Below are 23400 nucleotides of genomic sequence, written 5' to 3'. Positions count from 1 at the left end.
ACACACACACACACACACACACACACACACACACACACACACCAACATCACAACCATAATGCAACAATAGAACTGTCATATAAAAAACTGTCTCCTATAAACACCATATTGATGATTAAATTTTACAATTCTAGCACTATAAACACAGACAGTCTTCTACACAAAGACATTTGCATAATGCATACTCAGCCATGCAACCAGTCCATCAAAAGGGGGTGTTCACTAATTACTGGATCCACTAGTTCAGCATCTCGTGAATTTGCAGGGTAGCTCAGTGACAGGGTTCCACATGTTTACACAACTTGACTTATACACAGTCATGGCTGTATTTGGAATAGGTTTTTGCCCAGTAACAGGGCTTTAAAGTTTTGACAATCTTTACAAAAAGATGAGCTCATCTTCCTCTGCTGTTAAATTACCTTCTTATGGTTTACCATCATGGTTTACACATACTGTTCCTTTTTCCTCTAATAAACATTTAACAGACTAGAAGCTGCGAGGCAGGTTTCTGCTCCACACAGTCCAAATTACACCTCATTTCTCATTGCAGTTTGGTATATACTGTATATTACAACTGACACATCACATGTATCCCCCAAATCTAATGATCAGGATTTCTTATTTTATGACAAAAAAGTAGGATTTTTTGAACTTACGAGAATGCAAAAGCCACCAGCGCCCCACTGACTACTATGAAGTCCAGAATGTTCCACAAGTCTCTGAAGTAGGATCCAGGATGAAGCAACAGGCCCAGGTCCACCATCTAAACCAGAGATTATGTATTTAATTCATTTCACTTTAGGCATTTCATTTGATTTATTTGTTTAAATGACATGGGACATGGGACTATATTATTAGGCCTGTACTGGGCGAGTGTATCATATCATATTTTTATGGTTTTATGGTTTGTTTTTGTAACCTGTCTTCCTAGTGAAATGGGAAAAATTTATACCGTCATATGTGCGCTGTCATGTAACTGCATTTTAACCAACCCCTTTGTAGTTGATAAAGTGTTCCTTGTCTAGGGTGGTAAAGGAGCAGTTCTTTATCTGCCTTATTACCCCGCATATCTTGTTTTTACTCCTGAGAATTTACGACTACCTGCCTGTGCAGTCTGAAATCACCGGCTGACAGCAGGGGGCGGATACTCCCATATTCTTGTTTTCTAAAGTATAAGAGACAGGATTGATTTCATTTCGGGGAAGTACTGAGCCCATTTGCAAATGTTATATTTCAATAAAATCCATTAAGACATTCCTGAGTCTTTATCTGTTTTAAGATTTTCACAAGACGCATTTTGAATTAGTTCCATTTGACTTTAAGAGTTAATGCAATCAAAGTAAAGGGAGTAGAGGAAAGCAACACAAGAGGAGAAGCTAGGCCTAGGCTCGGCACTACAGATAGCAGCATGATCTTGTGTTGTGGAAACTGGCTGAAGTGATTGAGACATGCAGGAGTCCAACTCCTCTTCAGCCAACCACCTGATCCAGTTCACCGGGTGGGACAGCGGCATGAGAGTTGACCTGGTTAGGCAGTTCCAGTTTCAGAGGGAGATAACGTCTACGTCACATATTGATGAGGTTCATAGCCACTGACAACCTGCTCATAGAACCCATGATCCCATGCAAGGGGGGGGTTTCATTCAGCCTGTAGAAGTGGGATGCCAGGGCTTCATAAGCTCCTCAACATCTAGATTTCTCTGTGACATGGGAGTCACAGGGGCAAAGCACTGACAAGCCATTAAAGATCTGGCAGAGGAGGCAGAGAAGGAGAAGCTTTTGGCTCATCCAGTTTGTTTACTGCTACAGCAATAGTGGATTCAACAGACTGATTCACAGCAGGAGCAGCCATCTTGGTTATTAACGAAGATGCTTCAGTGGCACTCCTTCGTCAGTCATCATATCAAACCTGCCCCATTTTAGATTAATGGTTGTGATTGGCCTGACCAGTTTCTAAACGGATGCAAGTCTGTCTGAATGGGAAGGGGCTTGCTGGTCTAGTTTCCAAGCTGCTGTGGCCTCAGTATCGATCTCTGCTACCACTCTCATTCAAAACTCTGCAGCTCCTCCAGTCTTAGCAGCTCTGCACTGGCTTCCTATTACATTTAGAATTGATTTTAATTGATTGATTAAAAATTGATTTGCTAACTCTGTGATTAACTATAGACCTCCAAGAACACTGAGATCATCTACTGCTGCTTTATTGAAGGTCCCCCGAAACAGCCGTAGGAAAACTTTTGTCAGTTACGGCCCAAAGCTGGTGAACATACGACCTCCAGATATCAGAAGCTGCTCACTGAGTGTTTTTAAAAGAAAGATAAAAACCTATCTCTTCACTTTAGCCTTTAACTAACTCAGCCTTGCTCAGCACGTCTTTTAAATGCTGATGTCTTACTGCTTTTATGCCTTCTATGTAATCTTTTTATTCTATCTTAATTCATTATTTATTATTTCATGAATAATTTCTATTTTATTTTAATTATTATTCCATATCATTGTACATGAATGTTTTTATGTTCATTTTATGTCTTTTCATGTGAAGCACTTGGTGTATGTCATTTCTTTGTTGTAAAGGTGGTGCACAAATAAAGGTAATTATATTATTATTATTATTTTTATTGTTATTATCATTATTAGTAATGCACCACCACCAGGAGCCAAACATCAATGACTGGTGGTCCTCAGCTCTTTATTCGTTAGCCCTACCAAAGCCCTCACCGCAGGCGCTGTGGGTGGAGCAGCAGCAGCCAGCAATGCCCAGCAGGTTAAACACCAACCTGTACATATAACTGTTTATGAGGACATTTAATCATTGTTAATGTTGAACTACTGATGGGTTTTTTTAAACAATGATGATTTTATATGAAAATAAAATGGATTATCATTAAAAGGGGTACTGCAGCCTGATCTCCTGAGGGCACTATAATTGTCACTTTGAGGTGAGGTCCTGGCACAGACTGCCTCGCTGTCCTCGCCACAGTCATCACTTTCAGTTTGCAGACGGTTTAAAAAGTGCAGTGAAAGATAAAGAGACACTCAAGTTATTACTGCTTTAATTGTGAATTCATCTATTGTACATGCTTACCTTGATCACCATTTCAAAAGTGAAAACACCAGTGAAGGCGTAGTCCAGATATTTGAGCACCTGCAAAAAAAGAGGCTGAATTAGTCCTGCCTATGTGCTGTATTTGTGTACAATATTGGTTTGCAGTTATGTGTTCCCTGTTTCAGGCACAATTTTAAAAAGAAATGCGCTTTGCTCAGTTTTCTTGAGTATTACATACATTTGTGTGTATTTATGTCTATATTCATGTGCATCGTGTGTCTCACATTGTTGCGGGGGGCATTCGTCCAGACAGGGTCCTCTGCTGCCAAAGCGATACTGCTCATAGCAATGACAACCAGGATGGACATTTCAAAATAACGCAGAGTCACAATGTAGTGACACAACCGCCTCACCCTGAGGAGAGAGAGAGGCAGGGAAAGACACAGAGAGGGAGGGAGACAAACACTGAGCAGGAGACACAGATCTAACAAAGACTGAGTTGTGGCAGTAGCTACTATCTCTCCTCTTTATTTTCTAAACTTGCTCTAAGTCTAAAGCTGAGTAGTGAATGTAAAGTGATGAGGGCAAAAATGTATTTATTTATTTAACTTAACAAAATGTGAAGACACTGTGCTTTACATTAGATATATACTATATACAAATACTAGAAGAATATAGGAAGGAAAATTGTGTAAAATTACCATTTAAATGTTTTCCATAATACTGTATGAATTAAATTTATATATATAGGCATACTAGAGGCGACAGCTATGTATGAAACCTCTTATGTGACTATCGATATAAATAGATATAGTAGATATACTTTATTTCCACTGTGTGCTGCAGTCAAACACACCCTGACCTCAAAAGTAAAGGTGACCTCATCAGCACTCAAGTCAGCAGAGAGCCTGAACCTAATGCTGCCACTGTTCCTGTTAATGTCCGGCATGTAGACCAGCTACCACTGTCTTCTGTGTGTGTGTTGGTATAGATCATTGACAGTGTGTGAAGGTTTAGAAGTACACTTAGGGGATGGACACTGGTAGGGAGAGGAATTGGTCTCTTGAGGAGGTGCAGTTTACTGGTTTTAGTAGGAGGGAAAGCAGAGAGATATCTATATGATGATATGCTAGTTTAGAGATCATTCAAGCACCTTTCATACAGATCAGTGCAGTTCCAAGTCCTTCACACATAACTGATGAGATGACAATAAGACATAACAAGTGATATAATTAAATAAAGGAGTGGCTATCACCCAGTCTCTGAAGGGTCTGACTTCCACAGCATGTTGGAGTTCCTACAACAAGGGACTTTAAGCAGCGGTTGAGGGGACAGCTACATGATGCAATGACGTTTTTGTCATATTTGATACTGTCAGGTTGTTTACATTTAATAATACCATTAGTAGTTTTATGTATTATGAGTGTATTTGTTAAAGATATCTGATAATCTGACAGATTTTTCCAGTTAATTCATAGACATGCCAGACAAACTGTTGTTAACCTCCATCATCCCTCTCTGTTACTTCAGCACCAAGGACGCTGTCCTTGGTGCTGAAGTAACAGACTGATTTATACAAACTCCTCATCTGATTTTAAATTGTCTCTAAAGCAAATATCAAGAGGTCTCAGGTCAGTTTAAGAGACATATTGTAGCAATGTTCAGAGCGACCTCGGTTTCTTGAAGTAGTGTAGTAGCTGTTGTTAGAGTTAAATGTTGCTTAGTGATCTTTGATATCCATCACTACGGCAACACGTTGGAATGTATAGGGGTGCCAGAGCCATCACTTCAACCATCGCTGCTTAAAGTCCCAAATATGTGGAAAGAGCAGGTTGGGGCGACTCACGGGTTTGTCTGTCCAAAGATGAACATGGAGCTGTAAGGCAGGATAGGTTTGGGTCCGCTTTGACCTAGATCCTCCAGAGTCTTCTCATTAACGGGCATTGTCTCACAGTCAATACTGTTCACTGTGAAGACAGATAGTTCACTTCAGCAATAATCTCAGACACAGCATAGTGGCACTGAACAGCATTGAACCCCCAGCATTCATCATCTATTTGACTGTCCTCAAAACACAACAGGAAAATAAATGAGATCTGTTCTTGGCACAGTCTGATACAGTGAGAGACTCTTTATCGTTACCATTTAACCAAAGTCAGCCTGTCTACGATACACAAGCAAGCCTCAACTATTTGTTTTGAATGGAAGTTGTCAGTCTCCTAGAGTTATATGTGGTGGTCCTGGCAGTGTATACGCAAGTATTGGATCAAAGTATTTGACACAAAGTCTCAGCCCCTGTTGAACCATCTGAAACCTCTGTTTTACCCTGGGTTACACTTGTGCTCCAGACTCATATGAAGACCTTTAAGTTGCTTGATTCTTCCTGTGGAAATGTATGGATTAGAGTCATCTTTTACTTTGTGACAGGTAGAAAATAGAATCACTGCCTCGTGGTTGTATGTATGCCTCTGCCAACCAGTCAAGTATCAGGAAACATGGTCAAAGTCTCTCCTTCCTGAGTTACAGTGTTGAATAATGGTCTTAAGTGTATTTACATTACATTATGATGTTATAAAGTTGACCTTCGACCTTCTGGATATAAATGTTATGACTTGGTGATTTTATTCTATTAGACATTTGTGCTCATAAATAGTGTATGAATTATTTAGTTGTTGCCAAAAAGGAATTTTGTGAGGTCATAGTGACCTTGACCTTTGACCACCATATTCTAATCAGTTCAAGTAGATGTTTGTGTCAGATGTAATGAAGCGTTACTGATGGTTATGTTATTTTATGTAACCTTTTTCATGTTAATATTATTTATTTTTGTCAACTCACTATAATAACTTCTTTTATTTTTGTCTTTCAGGGGAGATGTGAAGCTGCTGCGGCTGTTGCAGCAAACAGAAAATTTAACAGCTGTGAATGAGGAAATGAATTATTGAGAAAACTCTTGGCACAGACATGGACTCCACGTCCCTCACAGTCCAAGGATGGAGCAGATCTTGTCAGTGTGAACTGCAAGACGACAGCTCAACCTTCCACAGAAATGCTTATTTAAACCCTTTGTTAAATACACTATTTAGCAATGGTGTCAGGATGCTGGTCTCAGCCCTGTACACCTGCTTGCATTATTTAGTTTGTTTCGTTTTTTCATCCTTTCTTTTTTGCCATTTTCCTTCCCTTATCTGCTAAATTTCTCATGTCTTTAAACTTGAACTACGTAAATAGAGTTCAGAAAACTGGCACTGACAGTGTCAGGAGCACCTACATGTTCCCACCTCACCTCGCGCTTGTCACAGTAAGTGATTTCTCCTCTGTACATATTTTAACTGTGGCTAAGAACGGAAGTCCTCTCTGTCATATTACTGTATGTGTGCAGCTTGCTACTGACTTTGCATGAGGATGGTTTCTCCAGGCGGGGAGGTGACAGTCACAGGAGGGATGTGGATGGAGCTTTGGCCGGTTCGCCTGACGTTCCTCTGGTTGTCCGAGTCCTCTGGTCGGTCAGGAGGCCAGTTGGCCCCTCCAGAGCCCTGCTGGGGGGAGATGGCTAGGGACTCCCCCTCTGACTCACCACACCTATCCCTAGATCAGAGACAGCATCTTAGATATTAATGTCTCATGCTTGAGTCCTGGTGGGTAAACAATGATTGTTTCACACAGAGTTAGACAGTCCAGCTCTGACAGACGGGTCTGGTGTCAGTGTGAGACAGACGCCTGGTTCCGACCTGGCACTAACATGTGTCTCAGATGATCCAATCACAAGTGGACAGCTTCTCTCTTCTATGTTAAACTCATTTCAGAGAAGAACTATCTGAGAAGAACGGTCCGTTGTCGTGAACACAAATAAGTGCACACACTCTGTGCCACTGTGCACTCAAACATGAACAACATTCTCACACATAAAAGCAACAATGGAGCGTGTCGGTGGTTCACCTGGTGAGGACAAACCATTAAATTCAGTCCTTACCGCAGCGACACAGGTTCAAATCCAGCCTGTGCTGTTTGCTGCACATCATCCCCTCTCTCTCCTTCTCCCAGCTCTCCTGTCTCTCTCTCACTAATAACTAATAACACTAACTAAAAATGAATGCAGCGATGCCTGCATGAAAGAGGAGTACTGTCATCCATTCATCACTTTTTTACAAAGTGCTGCATGAATGAATGAAGCCACTTTCTGTTCTGCTTCAGTTGGGATCAAACCCATGTCTCACAGGTCGCAGGTATAAATTCTACCATCCTTAAAATGATTTCAGACCTCTGGCAAATCATTTAGTGCTCATTAATATGTATTGATATTAAGCCTATTGTTGATGAATATACCTCATAAATCATGACACTGCTCTCCACTACATGAAAATACAGAAGCTGCTTTTAATAATAAAAAGTATCGGTATCTGTGATTCAGGCCCTGTATCACTTGGTATCAGATCGAAAAGGAATTTTGTGCTGTGGCCCTTTAATGTTTCTCCACAGGCAATCCATATGCAAATAAACACGTATCATTTCTGTTTGCAAAGAACACATGGATTGTTGTTTTTAGCCAGTTTGACTATGACAGACAGGTATGTAGAGAGAGAGAGAGAGAGAGAGAGAGAGAGAGAGAGAGAGAGAGAGACCAGGATGAAGTGAGTCAATCAATGTTCTCTAGGATGAAATAAGATTTGACTCATTTGAAATAGTAAAAAAATAGAAAATCAGTCGTGGCGGTCAGTGATGACATTGTGGTTAGGCGCCATAAATAAATCAATGTATGGGAAACAGTGGATTGTGCTACTTGTCACCACTGTCTGTGACACTTTGTTTGACTCAGCAAAAACTGATGACTAAACATTTACAGACCAGTAGAAACACCATGGGACATTTCACACTGTAAGCTCGCTGCAGAATGAGAGGAAGTCAAGGTTTCATAGTAAATGCAGATCCAACATATTTGATCCAGTTTTGTTTTCTTTCTAAAAGGAAAAAGCTCCTAAAAATATTCAGCACAGTGATACTTCTACATCTTAGATTTCAATTTAATCTTCCATCTAAATTAAGTTCAAAAGTTAGTTAATGTCTGTTTTTTGAGATCTGTAGTGATGAACATGTGAGAACCACAAACCTCATCAGGCATTTGAGTTCACTGATAGTAAAGATTAAAGAGTATTTGGATGCTTAGACCACCTGTGACATTGGCTCCTCTCTCTCTCATTGAACTCCTCTCCCTCAGCGGTGGATTGGCCCCTGGATCCATGAGTCCGATGTCTCCTCCTCTCTCCGTTGGCACCGCTGTCTCCTCTGGAGTTAACATCCCCGTCCCTGTGAGAACTACATCCATCTTTGTGTCGGGATCTTCGCTCTTCCCTCCCTCCACTGTTCACTGTCCCGTTGCCCCCTCGGGACTGGCGGTGTGAGTGATGATGGCGATGTTCTCTCTCTGGCCTGACACCTCCACCTCCGCTGTCGTCCACTGAGCTCTGATGGTGATGCTTCCTGCCTCCCTCTCGGCTACGGGATCTCTCGTTCTTCCCCTCTTTGCCGCGGCTGCCGTCGTGGTCTTTGGAGCGGCTGTGATGGACGTGGTGTCGACCCCCAGTGTCGCCATTATCGTTTGTCTCGTCTCTCATTCTGGTCCGGTCCCTGTCTCTGTGGCGGTGGTGGCGGCGAGGCTGGTGGGTCACAGGAGGGTCAGCGGCGGTCTCAGCCTCCTCGGGCACACAGGGCTTATGATGGTGGTGCTGGTGGCCGCCCAACAAAGGCCTGTCACAGGGCTCAACAAGCAGCGGCCGGTCGTGGTGGCTCTTCATATCGGGCCGGAGGTGGAGGGCCGAGGACAGGCGGAGACGCTCCTCAGGCTCCAGCTCGCTGTACAGGGCCTCACAGCTCGCCCAGTTTTGCCTCCTCAGCTGATTGGCCCTCTGCTCCCAAACTGACATCGTCTTCATTGACTTCTGCTGCTCCTTACTGGGGGAGAACCAGAAGAACAGGACAAATCACAACCACTGGAACATTGATATTACAATATAATACTGTTAACACTGAGTTTTTTCACTTCACATCATTTCTACACAGGACAGCAGCATTTCCAATGGATACATTGACAGGCATGGTTCCCTTTGAGGTGTGACACATTCACTGTGTATGCACTTTATAGTTCATGACTTCATGGCACATAAAACCAGCAGTAGGTCCCTACATGCTTGGATGATTTACAGTATGACCAAGGTGCACTGCGTTCAACTATCACAGTCTACTGTGGAGAGCACCTGAAAAACAGCCAAGCATGGCCTCATCACCATGCTCTGACATGCAACTGTTTTCTGTCAATGTCTGTGTAATACAGTATTTGTGAAATGGCTGAACGCATGCACTAACAACAGTGCTATCTCTTCACGTGTGATGATGCCATCGTTTAATGCGGCATCTCATCAAATCATTCAAATCAGTTCACTGCACAGATTAGTAACTGAAAATAACTTTATCCAATGTTCTCAGTGCTCCATTGTCTTAAAGTTATACTCTTCATACTCATCTTAGAAATGCACTGCACTCTTCAGAACTCCTGCTAAGAGGCGGATGGACAACATCAACATTGGACTGGGAAAAGCCCGTAACATGGTGTGCATGAGAACAATGCAGGGCAGGTCTGTTTTGTTTATGCAGTTCTTGTGTTCAAGGATGTAAATAATGAGAATATGATTATGTATGTTCTAATGCATGTAATCATCATCATCATCATCATCATCATCATCATCATCATCATCATCATCCACCACCTTGCTAGCAGGCGGTTGGGTTTACCTCAGGTATTGATGGACTGGGGTGCAGACATAACTCCTACAAACACATAAAGGGAGCAACATTGAAGCAAACAGAGGGAAAGAAGGAACTTCAAATGGACAGAAACAAGTTACAGACAGAAGCACAGAGGGGCAGATAAGCTTCAGAAAAATGACAACAAGTACAGTAGAGATGGAAAATTATACAAAAACCCAAAACAAATAGTTTTTGCAGCGAGGGAGCAGGGAAATAATGAAACACTCACTGCAGACCTGTGCTATTCGTGTTAAAGAGCTCTGTGGTGTTTGGCTGGACTAATAGTTCTCTGTCACAGTGTTAGTGTCAGTGTCTCACTACAGGACACGCCTCTCCGCACAGTAACCTACAGTGTGGAGGGGCATATCCTATACTGAGACATCACACTACTCAGAGAGCCAGAGTTACACAAGTGCCACAAGTCAACAATGTGTGACTATTTACCTATTTACAGGTGACTGTGTGACAGGTGTGTGTATGTACCTGCTGCTGAAACCTTACAGTTTATTTTTAGCCTTGGTTTCAGTGGAGTGTGTTTAAACTGCACAGCCAAATAATTCCAGTCTCTCCCCCTCAGTCATTAGTTCTTGAGAGGACGTGTCAAATTTACACAAATTAAATTACAGCTCGAACAAATCCTCAACAACAATTTGCACTAAAGCTGCTTTATAATTAGAGAGTGATGATGAGTGATCTGATCTGAGACCAGCCCCTTCCTGCTTGCTGAAACTGTAGCAACTTCCCAAAGGAAACTCTTAGTGGTAAAGTCCAAGGAATCTAGTAAATATTATTGTTAATGCCTAATCAATGTATTTACAAAGACACCTTAATTAAATTCACAGCTTTCAACTATTTCGTCACGGTTATAGTTTAGTAAGGCTTCATTTAGTATTCCTGTTGCATTTAAAGATACTTTTACTTATTGTCGACAAATCCAATGAAAAGACAACAAAACCCTACCCTGTCAGTATAGGTTCATTGGTTCCTATTGAAGACATAAATCTTTAAACTTCACAAATATATAGTTTCATTTTTTTTTTTTATGATTAGTAATTTCCTAAAACTACTGGTCCTTGTAGTTTTGCAGCCTGGTACAAAAACAGCTTTGGTCTCTAGAGCTAATTTCCTCCTTCAGGACAACTTTTTATATAAATCACCTGTTTACATTTCATTAAGGACTAAAGTTATAGAGAATTGAGGGCGTGGCCTCTTTTAGTGACAGGTGGGTGAGCATATGCTTCCCACAAACCAGCATGCACCTAAGCCTCAGCTCCACACAATGCCCCTCCTCTTTACCCATATTTGGATTAGCTGGGGGTTAGGGGTGGAGTCAGACACTGCCAAGATGGTGACGGTGGAGCAGCTCACTCTGAGCTTCAAAATCGCTCTTCAAAAACATGTGGGTGACGTCACAGAGACTAGGTCCATCTTTATTTACACTCTATGATTTTCAGTGTGTTCTCACTGATGTTCTTTCATGGGAATTGTTGACAATATGAAAAATATTTCTCCTGCTTTAAGCTTTAATGAGAGTTTCATTCCACTAGTTTTTACTATCAGCCTTCGTCATTCTGACTCATTACAAATAAGACTGAATGACTCAACAGCTGCTGTGTCCAGCTTCTAGTCACTCAGCATCTGTCTGTGTTTCTACTTAGCAGTTCTTCATCTGTAATAATGTACAACACGCATTTACAACCAGCTTGGGAGATGAATCATATCACACACAGTATGAACAATGATATGCAGTATCTTGAGATCAAAAAAGAATTCTCAGACAGGATGCTGATCACACACAGTCAGATACCATGACCACTGAAACACAAACTGGTGACCCTTGCTGATCACAGGGAAATAATAAAAACAGAACAGAGGAATGGAAATACTGAAACACACACGCAACTCTGTCACAAAATGTGAGCACGGAGGAGCTGTCATGTTCTTCTGGACAATTCACACAGAAAGATGAGATGACCGCACCAGGAGAAGGTAGGGTGTAGCAGCAGAGCAGGAGCGATGGAAGAGGGGCAATGGGAGGATTTAGAAATTGTATCAGAGAGGTAATAACTCACAGTGAGTTAACGCTGCAGATGGATGAGCTGCTAGAATGCGCGTTACCTCGACTGCGTGTTAGAAAACTGCACATGCACAAAACAAAAATGGGGGAGGGGGGGACATCATATAGGATGAAGTCAGGGAAACAGCCAGACACCATTCAACATTTCTCTGCTTTCTCTTTGTCCTTTAGCCTCCCATCACATTTCAGTGCAATGAACAGTAAAAGCTCAGAAACACAAAACTGAGACTGAATCAAAAAGGAAATGTCACACAAATGGGCTGTTGGGCACATTTTGGCTGCCATGGTGACAGCAGTCAGTCTGATTTCACTAGATTCAGGTTTTGCTTACAATTCAGGGAAATACTTTTAAAGCGCAGTTATGAGACAGGAGGGTTTCACTGAAATCTATTAACGACCAACATTTCACTATGACTGCTGATGCAAAAGGCAAATCAAATTTAAGAGGTCTGGATAAAGAATAATTTCATGGGTGGAGCTGAAACAAAAACACTGTAATATCGGAGCTCGTTGCAGCAGCTAAGTACAGTATTATTGTCCTATCATAGGCAATCATGTTAAGTCCATTGATCCATTGAAATCTATTGATGGGAGACAAGATGAACTTGGCTCCCTTGGACTAGAAACTTGGTATCATCACTGTGGCTTCATTGATGACAAAATGGCGCACTGTATTTTAATGTGTAAGACATCTTTTAGATTTAGAGTTCATTTAACTGGACCCACTGCAAGTGCAACTGGTTTGAATTATGGGCCAGAACTTCCACTGACACTGATTCCCTTTTTCCACCAAAATGATCAAGTATAAGCAGATTTATTAAACACGGGTAAACTCGCTAATAAAAGCCGATTGTCTCCTTTTCCACTGCCAGTTGAGTTTGTCTTTCTCTTCGGACTGAGGACACACACAAGTAACGCAAGTAGTGATGTCATCACATGCACTTACAGAGCACACACACAGATGCAGTGGAGAGAGAGTGAGCGGCTAGCCGCTGTGCAAACTGATAAGAGAGATCTGTCACGTCTTGTCCTCGGGTTGTGTCAGTGTCAGAGCCTCCGCGTGAGACGCTTCAATCAGTGATTGTTTTTAAAACTTATTTCAGAGCTGCAGCTCACTCTTTCATCTCAGAGCGCAGTGTTGTTGTTGTCGGCCACTTTTTGGCAGCTAAGCAAGCCGAAAACACAACACTGATATATTATCACCTTATCATTAACGTGCTATGGCGAACGTGTCAGCAGTGGCCTATTTACACATATCCGACTGTATCCAATGTGCATTTTTACTTTTAGCTCTGTTTTGGTCTCCAACAACTTCTGAGAAAAAATTCTCGTTCTTTAATTGTTAAATGCTCCACTGTGTTCACTTATTAACTCTCTTCTCTAACTTTGTCCGTCTGTTGTTTTGTTGTGCTGGGCAGGTCGTGCACAGTGGGTTTATCAGAGCTGTTACACAACTTCCTGTCTGTCTGCCTGCCTGTAGTTGATAATCCATCCATTATCCACACCGCTTATTCCTGAGGGTCATGGTGGGCGTTGGATCTGATCCTTGCTCACATTGAGCTGACACACAGAAACAGACAACCACCCACACTGACATTCACACCCACAGGCAATTTAGACTAGTCATTTATGCAAACCTGCATTCTTTGGACTGTAGAAAGACAAACCAGACAAACTATGCTAAAGCTATGAAGTAAAAGATGCTTAAAAGCTCCATAAAGCTGAAGGGAACTGGAGAGTCAAGTGGCAATTCTCTGTGGATTCTCTTCTTACATTGCACATTACCATTTTATCTATTGTTTATGGAAAATACTGATCAGTTAAGGTCACTGCAGATTGTTGTGTTTGTTGTTATGTTCACTGTATTTTGATCAAATTTCCCTTCTTCACACTTCAAAGCCACACACCTACTTAAAGTCAACTTAAGTCTTGTTGTTTTAAAGGAGCTATTTGTAAGTTTTGCTTTTGCTACATAGCAAGCATTAGCATTAGCAGCTGTTATTTCTTGTTTTGCATCTATGTCTATCACTTCTTTTCTTCTAATGAAGTTAGCATGCTAACCAGCTAGCCCACAATTTGTGGCAGGACTCTGCACTGTGTAAATATTTTAAAATGGAAAGTGATTGTAGTCCAACAGCTACTTTGCGAGCATTTCATGAGGCGGCAGTAAGAGAACTGAGTTCAATACTATCAATTTGATATGGCATCTAAAAAATAAACACTCAAGGGAACATAGTGAGTTCACTCAGCTAACTCAGACAGAGGGACAGACACTGGAGAAGGAGAGAGAAATTTCGTTGAGACAGCAGGAGACCAAAAAAATTACAGAGCGGATCATTGAATTAATCGCTTTGGATCATCAGGCCATCGTGGCGGTAGAGAACACTGGTTTTTGCCAACTTTTGGAGCCATGGTGCACCCTCCCCTCTCCATACTGCCCTACCAGAGCTTTACAACAAGGTTTGTGACCATCTACAAGACCTTTTATCAGACAGCTTTTGGCCTTACCACAGATATTTTCGCCTTGTCATTGCTTTGCTTCACTGCACATGATGGACTCCACTTATGATTTAAAAATAATAAAAAACATTAAGGAATTAATTAAGGCTTCAAGATTTTTTTATGCATTGCAGAGCTATTCAATTGTCAAGCATATACATGGTCTTGATTTTAATAATTTCAGTGTATTTGAGGTGTGCAGAGTATCAGATCAGGGCTCAGTGCGTCTGAAGCTCTTGACAAGACTGCTAAGTAAACAACTGTTAATGCTAACGTTGGTTATGTAGCTATAGTAAAACTTCAATTGTGTAGTGTTACTTTGTCCAAATTTTCTTCATTGCCATTCAGCCACTTAGATATATGATGAGCTCCAAAAACTCTGAGGTTCAACTCCACCAATGAGATTATTCATGCCTTGGGAAGAACAACCTTCTGTTTGTGTTACACAACCTTTATGTTCACAAATGAGCCTTAACAGTAAATACATAACAACACAGTTCGTTACAGAATGCAGAGCACTATACAGACCATGTTGCCGTTCCTCTACAGACACACAACAGTATCTGTAGAAGAACAGCAAAGGAGAGTTTACAACAACGTCATATTTAAGGTTCGGTACATTTTATGTTGATTGCTATAAACAAAAATAATGAAACAAGGATAAACTAAACTAACAGGAAGTAAAACAATACAATGACTACACCAATAAATATATGAAATATTAGTTAACATTTTATTATACCCTATGATATACTGCATGGAGAGTCTACAGTAAGTCCATCATTAGCCATGTGAAAAATTTTACAACAGCTTAAATGTTGTTGCTTGTTCTGAAAAGCGTTTCGTTAAATATCTGTCAATCCCAATATCATACATGCTGGTGGTTGTATGCCAAACTATAACTGGATATCATGAATATACTGGCTGTTTAAGGGGGTGTAAATCTATCTGTCTTTTAACTTGTGAGTAGTGTTTTGTCTGCTGACATTGTGATGTTTCTACGGCAGAGGTCATTTGGGAGAAACAGACCTGAGGCCTGTACACTGAAGCAGGATCTGAGGTTATTGAGGTAACTTCAGGTTTAACTCTGGGTTTTCAGTCCTATGACGGTGGCTCACTTGTTACTGGGGTAAATCACCATGGTAACTGATGCTAAACTCCTAACCTGCTCATGGCAGGTTAACTTCAGAGGATCAGATCAAAACCTGTCAACAGTCAAACTACTGAACAATCAGATACCTGGAAAAACTGAGTCATCATTCCTATAAGATCCTGACAGGGACAAAAAACTTAATCACAATAAAGTGATCAATAATAAAGATCAGTAGATATTTGTAAAGATCAGTGGATGGTTTTGACTGAGCTTCTAACAAACAGAGGAGAGTTTATCACTAAATAACTACATAATAACTATTCTAGCTTCATTTGAACTGAACACAGATTCTTTAATCTTCTTTAAACCAACAATGATCCACAAACTGTTTAATATGTCCATGATTATAAATGAACATTTCAGTCAGACTGACTCATCAAGCAGCAGAAAGTCTGACATTAACTTTAACTGTTTAATCTGCTTCACATTCATAACAATTTGTTCATCATCAGATGAAAGAGAATACTCAGTAAGAAACTTACTGATAATTAATGCACTTCTTTACAATATATCTTCAGTCTGACCTTAATAATTACAATTTATTACTACTGTTTCTTTTTTGTCATGTGATCAAATTGGGTATGTTGAACCTGCTTCATAGTACAGGCCTCTGGGATGTGAGGAAGTTCATCAACATTATATTTTGTTTCAACACATGGTCGTGACCTGGGAAAAGAAACCCAAGAGCAAAATCAAACAGAGACTCTACATGAAGATATCATGAAAGAAAATTCGGACCATTTTGTTTCATAGAAATAAAGAGGAATCATAAGTATGTAGTGATGCTGACATTCTGCTATATTGTACTGAATTATTTAATTGTTCCGCATAGATAGCTGTTTTGTGTTTTTGCCTTTCTTCTGTATGTACAAGCAAAAAGACATCTGGGCACTGAATAACAGATGGAGGGAATAACATATTACATTTTTTTATCCTTGCACTGGTGAACTAGCTTTAGTGTGGGCAGCAAGTTAGCTGCAGAACAAACTCCTGAATCCCTGTGTTTTTCTCCTGTGGTTGTGTGCTGGGTCATAAAGTAAAAGAGCAAAGATTTCAGAACGCCGGAACAAACATTAGAAGAGGTTGACTTACGCTGTGATGGAAATGTTAGCAGCTGACATGGGGCTGACCTCCTTTACCTCCTTGGCCTTCTGGAGAGCAAGTTTCTTATTAATGGCCTCCTCTTGCTCCTCTTCATCCTGGACAGTATTTGCAAAAACATACATACAAACAGTACATACAGCAAGTCCTTTTTTTTACCAGTTTACCTGCTGTTTCACTTGCACTTTCCTGTTATGGAAAGCTGTTAATACTGCCAGTGAAACGCAACACTGTAGATGTTTCACATTAAACGTCTTTCGGCAGTTCAGTGGGTCCCATCCTACAATTTCCTGGTAGGTTTTTAATGTGAACTAGAATCACTGTTTCCTCCGCCAACCAGTCAAGTTACAGGAAATCTGTTCACAGTCTCTCCCCTGAGTTACAGAGTTTTAATAATGGCAAGAAGAGCTTCAGCAGGACATTATGATGTCATTATGACAGTTTAGTTTATCTTTGACCTTTTGGATATAAAATGTCATCACTTCATTTTATCGTAATAGACATTAGAGTTAAGTTGTGTCATAATTAGTGAATGAATTTGTTTCATGAGGTCACAGTGTGATAGAAGTAATGAAATTCCCTCTGGGCGCTCCTGATATATTGTATTCACGAGAACGTCACCTTGAACTTTGACCTTTGTCCGACAAAATCTAATCAGTTCATCTTTGAGCCAAAGTGAATGTTTGTGCCAAATCTAAACAAATTTACTCAAGGCGTTCTTGAGATACCACATTCAAGAGGCCAAAACCATGTTTTGTGAAGTTACCCTGACTTTGACCTTTGACCACCAAAAAGAGGACATTTGTGCTAATTTTCACAAGGTCAAAACCGAGTGTTGTGAGGTAACCATGACCTTTACCTTTGAACTTTGATCACCAGAATCTAATCAGTTCATCCTTGAGTCCAAATGAATGTTTGTGCTAAATTTGTAGCAGGTCCATCAAGGCATTACCGAGATATCGTGTGCATGAGAATGGGACTGATGGACAAAAGCAGTGGAAAGTGTCAGTTTCATTGTTCGCTCTGAAACCTTTATGAAGCCAGGATATCTCAAGCTATAAAGACATACTGCACCTTAGTGAGCTCCTGGGCATTTGCAAGGTTATCAACAGCAATGGCCAAGAAGACATTGAGGAGTGTGTCTGGTTATTTGTGGTTTCAGGAAAAAGTCAACTGACTGATAAACACAGAATCAATATTTACAATTCTTTCACAGAGCTATGAGGCTGTCTGAATCGATGGAGGATACAGTTTCCAAAGAGAGTGAGAACAATGAAGTAAATGGAGGAGAACATTCCCCCATGAACGCCCCCCTGTGACTCAATCCCGTGGTACATGACCGCGTTCCAGTCTTCTCCGGTTAGGATCTGCAGGGGAGACACTGGTTGGTTTCTAAGGCCAGTTCAGTGGTTCAAGCAGAGCAGGATAAAAAGCTGAATGGGGTTGACCTTTACCTGGAAGACCGTGAGAATCGCTGCTGGGAATGTGTCAAAGTTTGTTGTCGGCGTTTCATCTTCAAAATTAAACCTGAAGGGAGAAAAAATAAATAAATAAATGAATCAAATTCTAAAGCCACAACACACAACACGGTGACATTCACTCATCCACAGCAGCCTATTGTCCTCTCCATCAGCCTGCTGGACATTATTCCAGTGCAATATATGCCTAATATGTTTGTGTCATCTGAGCGCCTAGTCTGTGTGACCTTATGGCTGATCTCTTGAGTGTTTATTCCTCTCTAATGGATGACTTGTTCTAATGCTGACATTTTGTATTTCTGTCTGTCTACTGGGACCTAATTACATCTCCCTCCAATTTTAGGGATGCAAATGGAGAGGGCTGGAAATGGCAGCAGAATTTGTCTTGTGCTGTCTAAATCCATGAGAGCGTTTCCTCTGTCTGGATCTCATTAAAAGACAGACACAGAAAGGAGGGAGGGAAAGCTCCATTTGTTACAGAGGCCTGACAAATACTTTTTTATTTTTTATTCTAATTCTGTTCAGTTTTTCTCCCAATTCCAGGTTTCACTAGAATATTTTAACTTGTATACTGTATGTCCCACTATTTCTAAGAGCAAAGAGATGTTGTGGCTGAGCACTTCTACATGAAGCTCTCTCCATGTTTAGAATAAATGAGAAAATATTAGTTCTCATTTATTTTTCTCTAACCCTTTGAACTCTGGGCTTTTTTTGCTTAGAGACATCTCAGAGAAAGGTTAAAAAGTGTTATGCAATTTAATTTTTTTCCCTGTATGTCCACATATACATATACAATAAAAAGAAAAAGTCAGTATCACTTTATAACATGAAACATTATTCATTATAAGTCTTGTCAGCATATATGTTTAAAGGAGCTATTTGTAAGTATTGTTATTGCTACTTATCGAGTGTTAGCATTAACAGCTGTTTAGAAGTCCAGAAGAAACATTGAGTTCAGAAAAAACTTCATTCCTTTACTCACTGAGAGCGGCCACCAATGTTAACTCTTGTTTTGCCTCTACATTCTAAGCAAGTTAGCATGCTAATCAGCTAGCTCCCGACCAGTTGGCCGGTCTTGTAAATATCCGGAGGATGGATTATTTACAAATTTATTCTTCTACCGCACAGATTTAATTTTGTCTGTTTTGTTAACCAGGCAGAACACTAAGAGACAAAAACAAACAAACAAGCAAACAAGACGGTCAGCTAGCAACCTCACAAGACCAGATTCTGCAACATCAGTCATATGCTGAATCACTAAGAAGGACTTTAAAATGCACAGGGCTGTACAGAAGGAAGAATGAGACTCATTTCTCACTGATGTCCAAAACGTCTTTTTTGACGTCTGCGTTATACGTCAAGAATTAGTTAAAGCTCATGACTAAATCACTAAAACTTGTGAAAGACAACCTGAGGCAATGAAACACAATGAAGAGTGGATTTGAGCAGGTTTGAGTGACATCTGTTTAAGTTAAGTATCCGTTTGTATATAGTATCCGTGAGTGGTACAGGTGCTTCACTTCAGCTCCGCCCCCCCCACTTGCTCTGTCTCTATATCTTCTACAGGGACCAAATATGTGTTTTCATCCAGTCACATTTTCTTTCTAAACACAAATGTGGAGTTTAACTGGAGCACACTCACTCCACTAATCAGTTCAGATAGAAATCAAAGACTAACTGAACCCAAAATCCCTTTCCTCCTCCTCTGCTCAATTTGGGTTTCATTTGTGCTTTAATACTGCCATCTAATGGGCACTTAGACAAACACACCACATAAAATTAATATGTCAATTATGACTTAGTTTTATGTTACTCCCCTTTCCCCTTGACCAACTTGGGCTCGTAACATAATTTGGAACTCATCTGGGCTTTGAACCTGGGAGCTCTCACACAACAAGAATCATACACATAGGCCTAGTGCCTGCTACTGGGAGTCCAGGAAAGGTTAGAAAGACAAACACTTCACCTGTCTTTGGTACCCCCTCACTCACTCATGGGTCCAAGGAAGATAAAGTCCAAGTACGTCAGGCAGAGTTTGAGCTTCGTAACTGGAGTTAGCAGCAGAAACAGAGATAGCCCTCACACTTAGAGAACTGGAGTTGAATTTGGAGGCAGAGAAAGAAATTAAAATACAGAGACCAGAGTTGCAAGCAAATGTCTCTGGCACACCTTTACAGCTCACAGTGGATTTTAATGTCTCCAATCTGTCAGCCGCTGATTCTCTAGCTTCGAATAGGCCTGCTCTTACTGTACCCATGTCCTCTCTAAGCCCAGGTTTTTTTGATGTCAGCAAACACATCGTATTGGTGCCTCCATTTCGAAAATCAGTAGTCGACACATATTTCAATGTGTTTGAGCATGTTGCTGCCTCACTGGCCTAAAGAAGTCTGGCCTTTGTTACTTCAGTGTAAATTAGTTGGTAAAGCCCAAGAGGTTTGTTCAGCTTTGTCCTTTGAAGATAGCTTGTAGTATGATGTTGTTAAGAATGCTACTCTTACTGCATTTGAACTTGTGCCTGAAGCATACAGATACAGTTTCGTAACCACATAAAAACAGCAAAACAAACCTTTGTGGAGTTTGCTAGAGAGAAGTTCACTCTCTTTGATAGATCGTGGTCTTCATGAACTAGTTCTACTGGCAGAGTTCAAAAACTGTGTGCCTGAGCAGACTATTGTGTATCTAAATGAGCAGAAAGTGTCTACACTAAAAGAGGCTGAAGTAGTATCTGATGAATTTGCATTGACACATGAAATTATTTTTTCTAGTCATCGTGACAACTCTTCTGCAAGGGACCCCTTTCAAAACAAAGTTGACCTTCAAATTTCTCAGCACAAACCACTGTCCTCTGCCCAAAGTCGGCTTCTACTGTCATAAACCTGGCCATGTTATTGATGAGTGAAGAGTGTTAAAACGCAAGCAATCATCTGAGGAAAGGAAACCAAACGGGGTGGGGTTGATCAGAACTGTCCAACCTTAACCTTTGTAAACTCTTTATCTTTGACTGTATTTTCTCCTTAACAGGAAAGCCTGAAGATGAGCGGCCTGTAAGAATTTGAAGAGACACTGGTGGATCCCGGTCCTTGATCTTGTCAGATGTTGTGTCCTTGAGTGAAAAGTCCTCATGTCATGCCAGTGTTCTTGTTCAAGGTGTTTAAATGGGCTATGTCTAGCTCCTTTGCATCATGTACATGTTAAGTCATAATTTGTCAGTGGTTTCTTTGATGTTGCTGTTCCTTCCCCATAAAAGGTATAAACTTCATTATGGGAAATGACATTGCTCGAGGAAAAGTGAAACCTGTTCCAAAGGTGACTGAGATTCAACAATCAGATTCTCAACTGGATGAACTTTGTGAGACACCAACTGTTTTCTCTGCCAGTGTTCTTACTAGAGTCCAGTCTCATCGGTTGAAGGAAGAACCAGACCTGAGTGACACAATGTTGGCAGGGAGTACCACTGATGGTGTTTGCCATATGTGAAGCTAAGCAGGAATCCCTTGGTTTCACTCCCAATGACCTTGTCTTTGGTCATTCCATTCGAGGTCCTTTAAAGGTCCTGAAAGAACCTTCATGTCCTCTGAACAGTCTGTGATAACGAATGTTTTGGATTATGTTTCAGTTTCATGAGCACCTGCACCAGGTCCACTCGAAGAAAACTCTTTCATGCTCCCAGGGAAGAATGAAATGCCACTATGACAAGAAGGCTATTCCCAGATCTTTCAAACCAGGTGACCAGGTTCTAGTTCTTTTGCCAGCTTCTGGCTCAGTCCTCTCTGCTCGTTTTTCTAAAGTATCTGATGCTGACTATGTGATGACCCCAGATTGGAAGCGTCAAACTCTCCTGTGCCAAATTAACATGTTAAAACCTTCTATATCAGAGATAACCACTCTCCTGAGTCCGCAGAAAAAGCCTGCTCACCCTGATAGAAGCTGTTCCTGTGTCTTCCTCAGTGTCACTGTCCCTACAGCCGATAGTATGGATGAAGATGGTCTGGAGTTACGCGATGCCAGTCGGCAGTGTGCCAGGCTACTCAACTCTGAGGTACTGTCTGACTTGTCCACACTGCCTTACCCACCTAACTGATGAACAGAAGGCAGACATTGAGGCTCTTCTTCAGGCCTATCCAGCTCTTTTTGGTGATGCCCTCTCACACACAACAGTGTTAGAGCATGATATTAATGTTGGTAATGCATCACTGTGCCTACTGTATGAATCTAACAAAAGAAGAGGTTATGAAGAAAGAAGTAAAATTCGTCTTGGATAATGAGAACGGAGTTCTTCTTGTCTTTTAAGTCCCAAATCAGATGGCGGCTTTCACTTCTGCACAGATTTTGCTTCAGCCTTTTAAGATAGAGGTGGATGCCAGTGATGTGGGCTCTGGAGCAGTCCTCCATTAACAAGGAGTGTCTCATCCACTCCACCCCCATCACCCCTGGATCCTCCCTTCTTTTCGATGGAACTGCAGCTGATTAGTCACCTGGGTTATATAAGCATCTGAGGAGCAGCATTTCAACCTCTCTCTGCCATGCTGCCTGTTACCTGCCAGCCTACCTGTCTATATGATTTGTGTGATTTGTGAATGCACGTTCTGTGCCCACCAGTACTTTTTGTTTGGTAAATTTGTTTAAATTTTTGACTAAGAGGAAGCCAAGAAGCCTGTAGGGAAGAGCTGCCATTTTGTTTTAATCCCTCTTTTCTCCTGTTTTTGAGATGGTCAGGGAGATCAGTGTTGTAAACTTTCTTCTTATGTTAGTTTTACATTTGTGTTTTTTTTTTGTTCTAAGTAGGATCATTCTGCTTGTTACTTTGGCCTTGGCTCTCCTTGACATTACACTGTGCTTTGTGTTGGCAATAAACCTTTGAAATCCTGAAACATCCTGAGACTCCTTCAAATTCAAATTCTCCCCTTTCCCCTAGACCAACTTGATGTCGTAACAACGATATTGAAGTTACAAGTTTCTCAACAAGAAGTAGCCTATAAAAAAATGCAGATATTAATAATGTCAATAGCATATACACTCACCATCCACTTTTTTAGGTTCACCTGTTTAACTGCTCGTTAACGCAAATATCTAACAGGCCAATCACATGGCAGCAACTCAATGCATTTAGGCATGTAGACATGGTTAAGACGATCTCCTCAAGTTTAAACTGAGCATCAGAATGGGGAAGAAAGGTGATTTAAGTGACTTTGAAAGTGGCATGGTTGTTGGTGTCAGACGGGCTGGTCTGAGTATTTCAGAAACTG

The 23400-nt window shown here is 41.0% G+C and overlaps 1 protein-coding gene across 1 annotated transcript in view; it reads right to left on the bottom strand.

Annotated features, from left to right (window-relative positions):
* Window positions 1–23400, bottom strand: part of cacna1ba (calcium channel, voltage-dependent, N type, alpha 1B subunit, a) — a gene marked incomplete at its 5' end in the record, with an annotated part of 79257 nt that overhangs the window by 46354 nt on the left and 9503 nt on the right. Inside the window, 6 exons of the mRNA XM_087171636.1 lie at window positions 3330–3459; window positions 8215–8994; window positions 16668–16774; window positions 17751–17818; window positions 17926–18043; window positions 18131–18203. Of these exons, the coding sequence (XP_087027762.1) occupies window positions 3330–3459; window positions 8215–8994; window positions 16668–16774; window positions 17751–17818; window positions 17926–18043; window positions 18131–18203 (1276 nt within the window). The remainder of the gene's footprint in view (window positions 1–3329; window positions 3460–8214; window positions 8995–16667; window positions 16775–17750; window positions 17819–17925; window positions 18044–18130; window positions 18204–23400) is intronic.

The sequence above is a fragment of the Seriola lalandi genome, unplaced genomic scaffold (assembly GCF_002814215.2).
Source record: "Seriola lalandi dorsalis isolate HSWRI2012SDOR001 ecotype SW California unplaced genomic scaffold, Sedor1 jcf7180002054883, whole genome shotgun sequence".
In the NCBI taxonomy this organism is placed as follows: Eukaryota; Metazoa; Chordata; class Actinopteri; order Carangiformes; family Carangidae; genus Seriola; species Seriola lalandi.
This window is presented reverse-complemented; position numbering and strand designations above follow the sequence as displayed.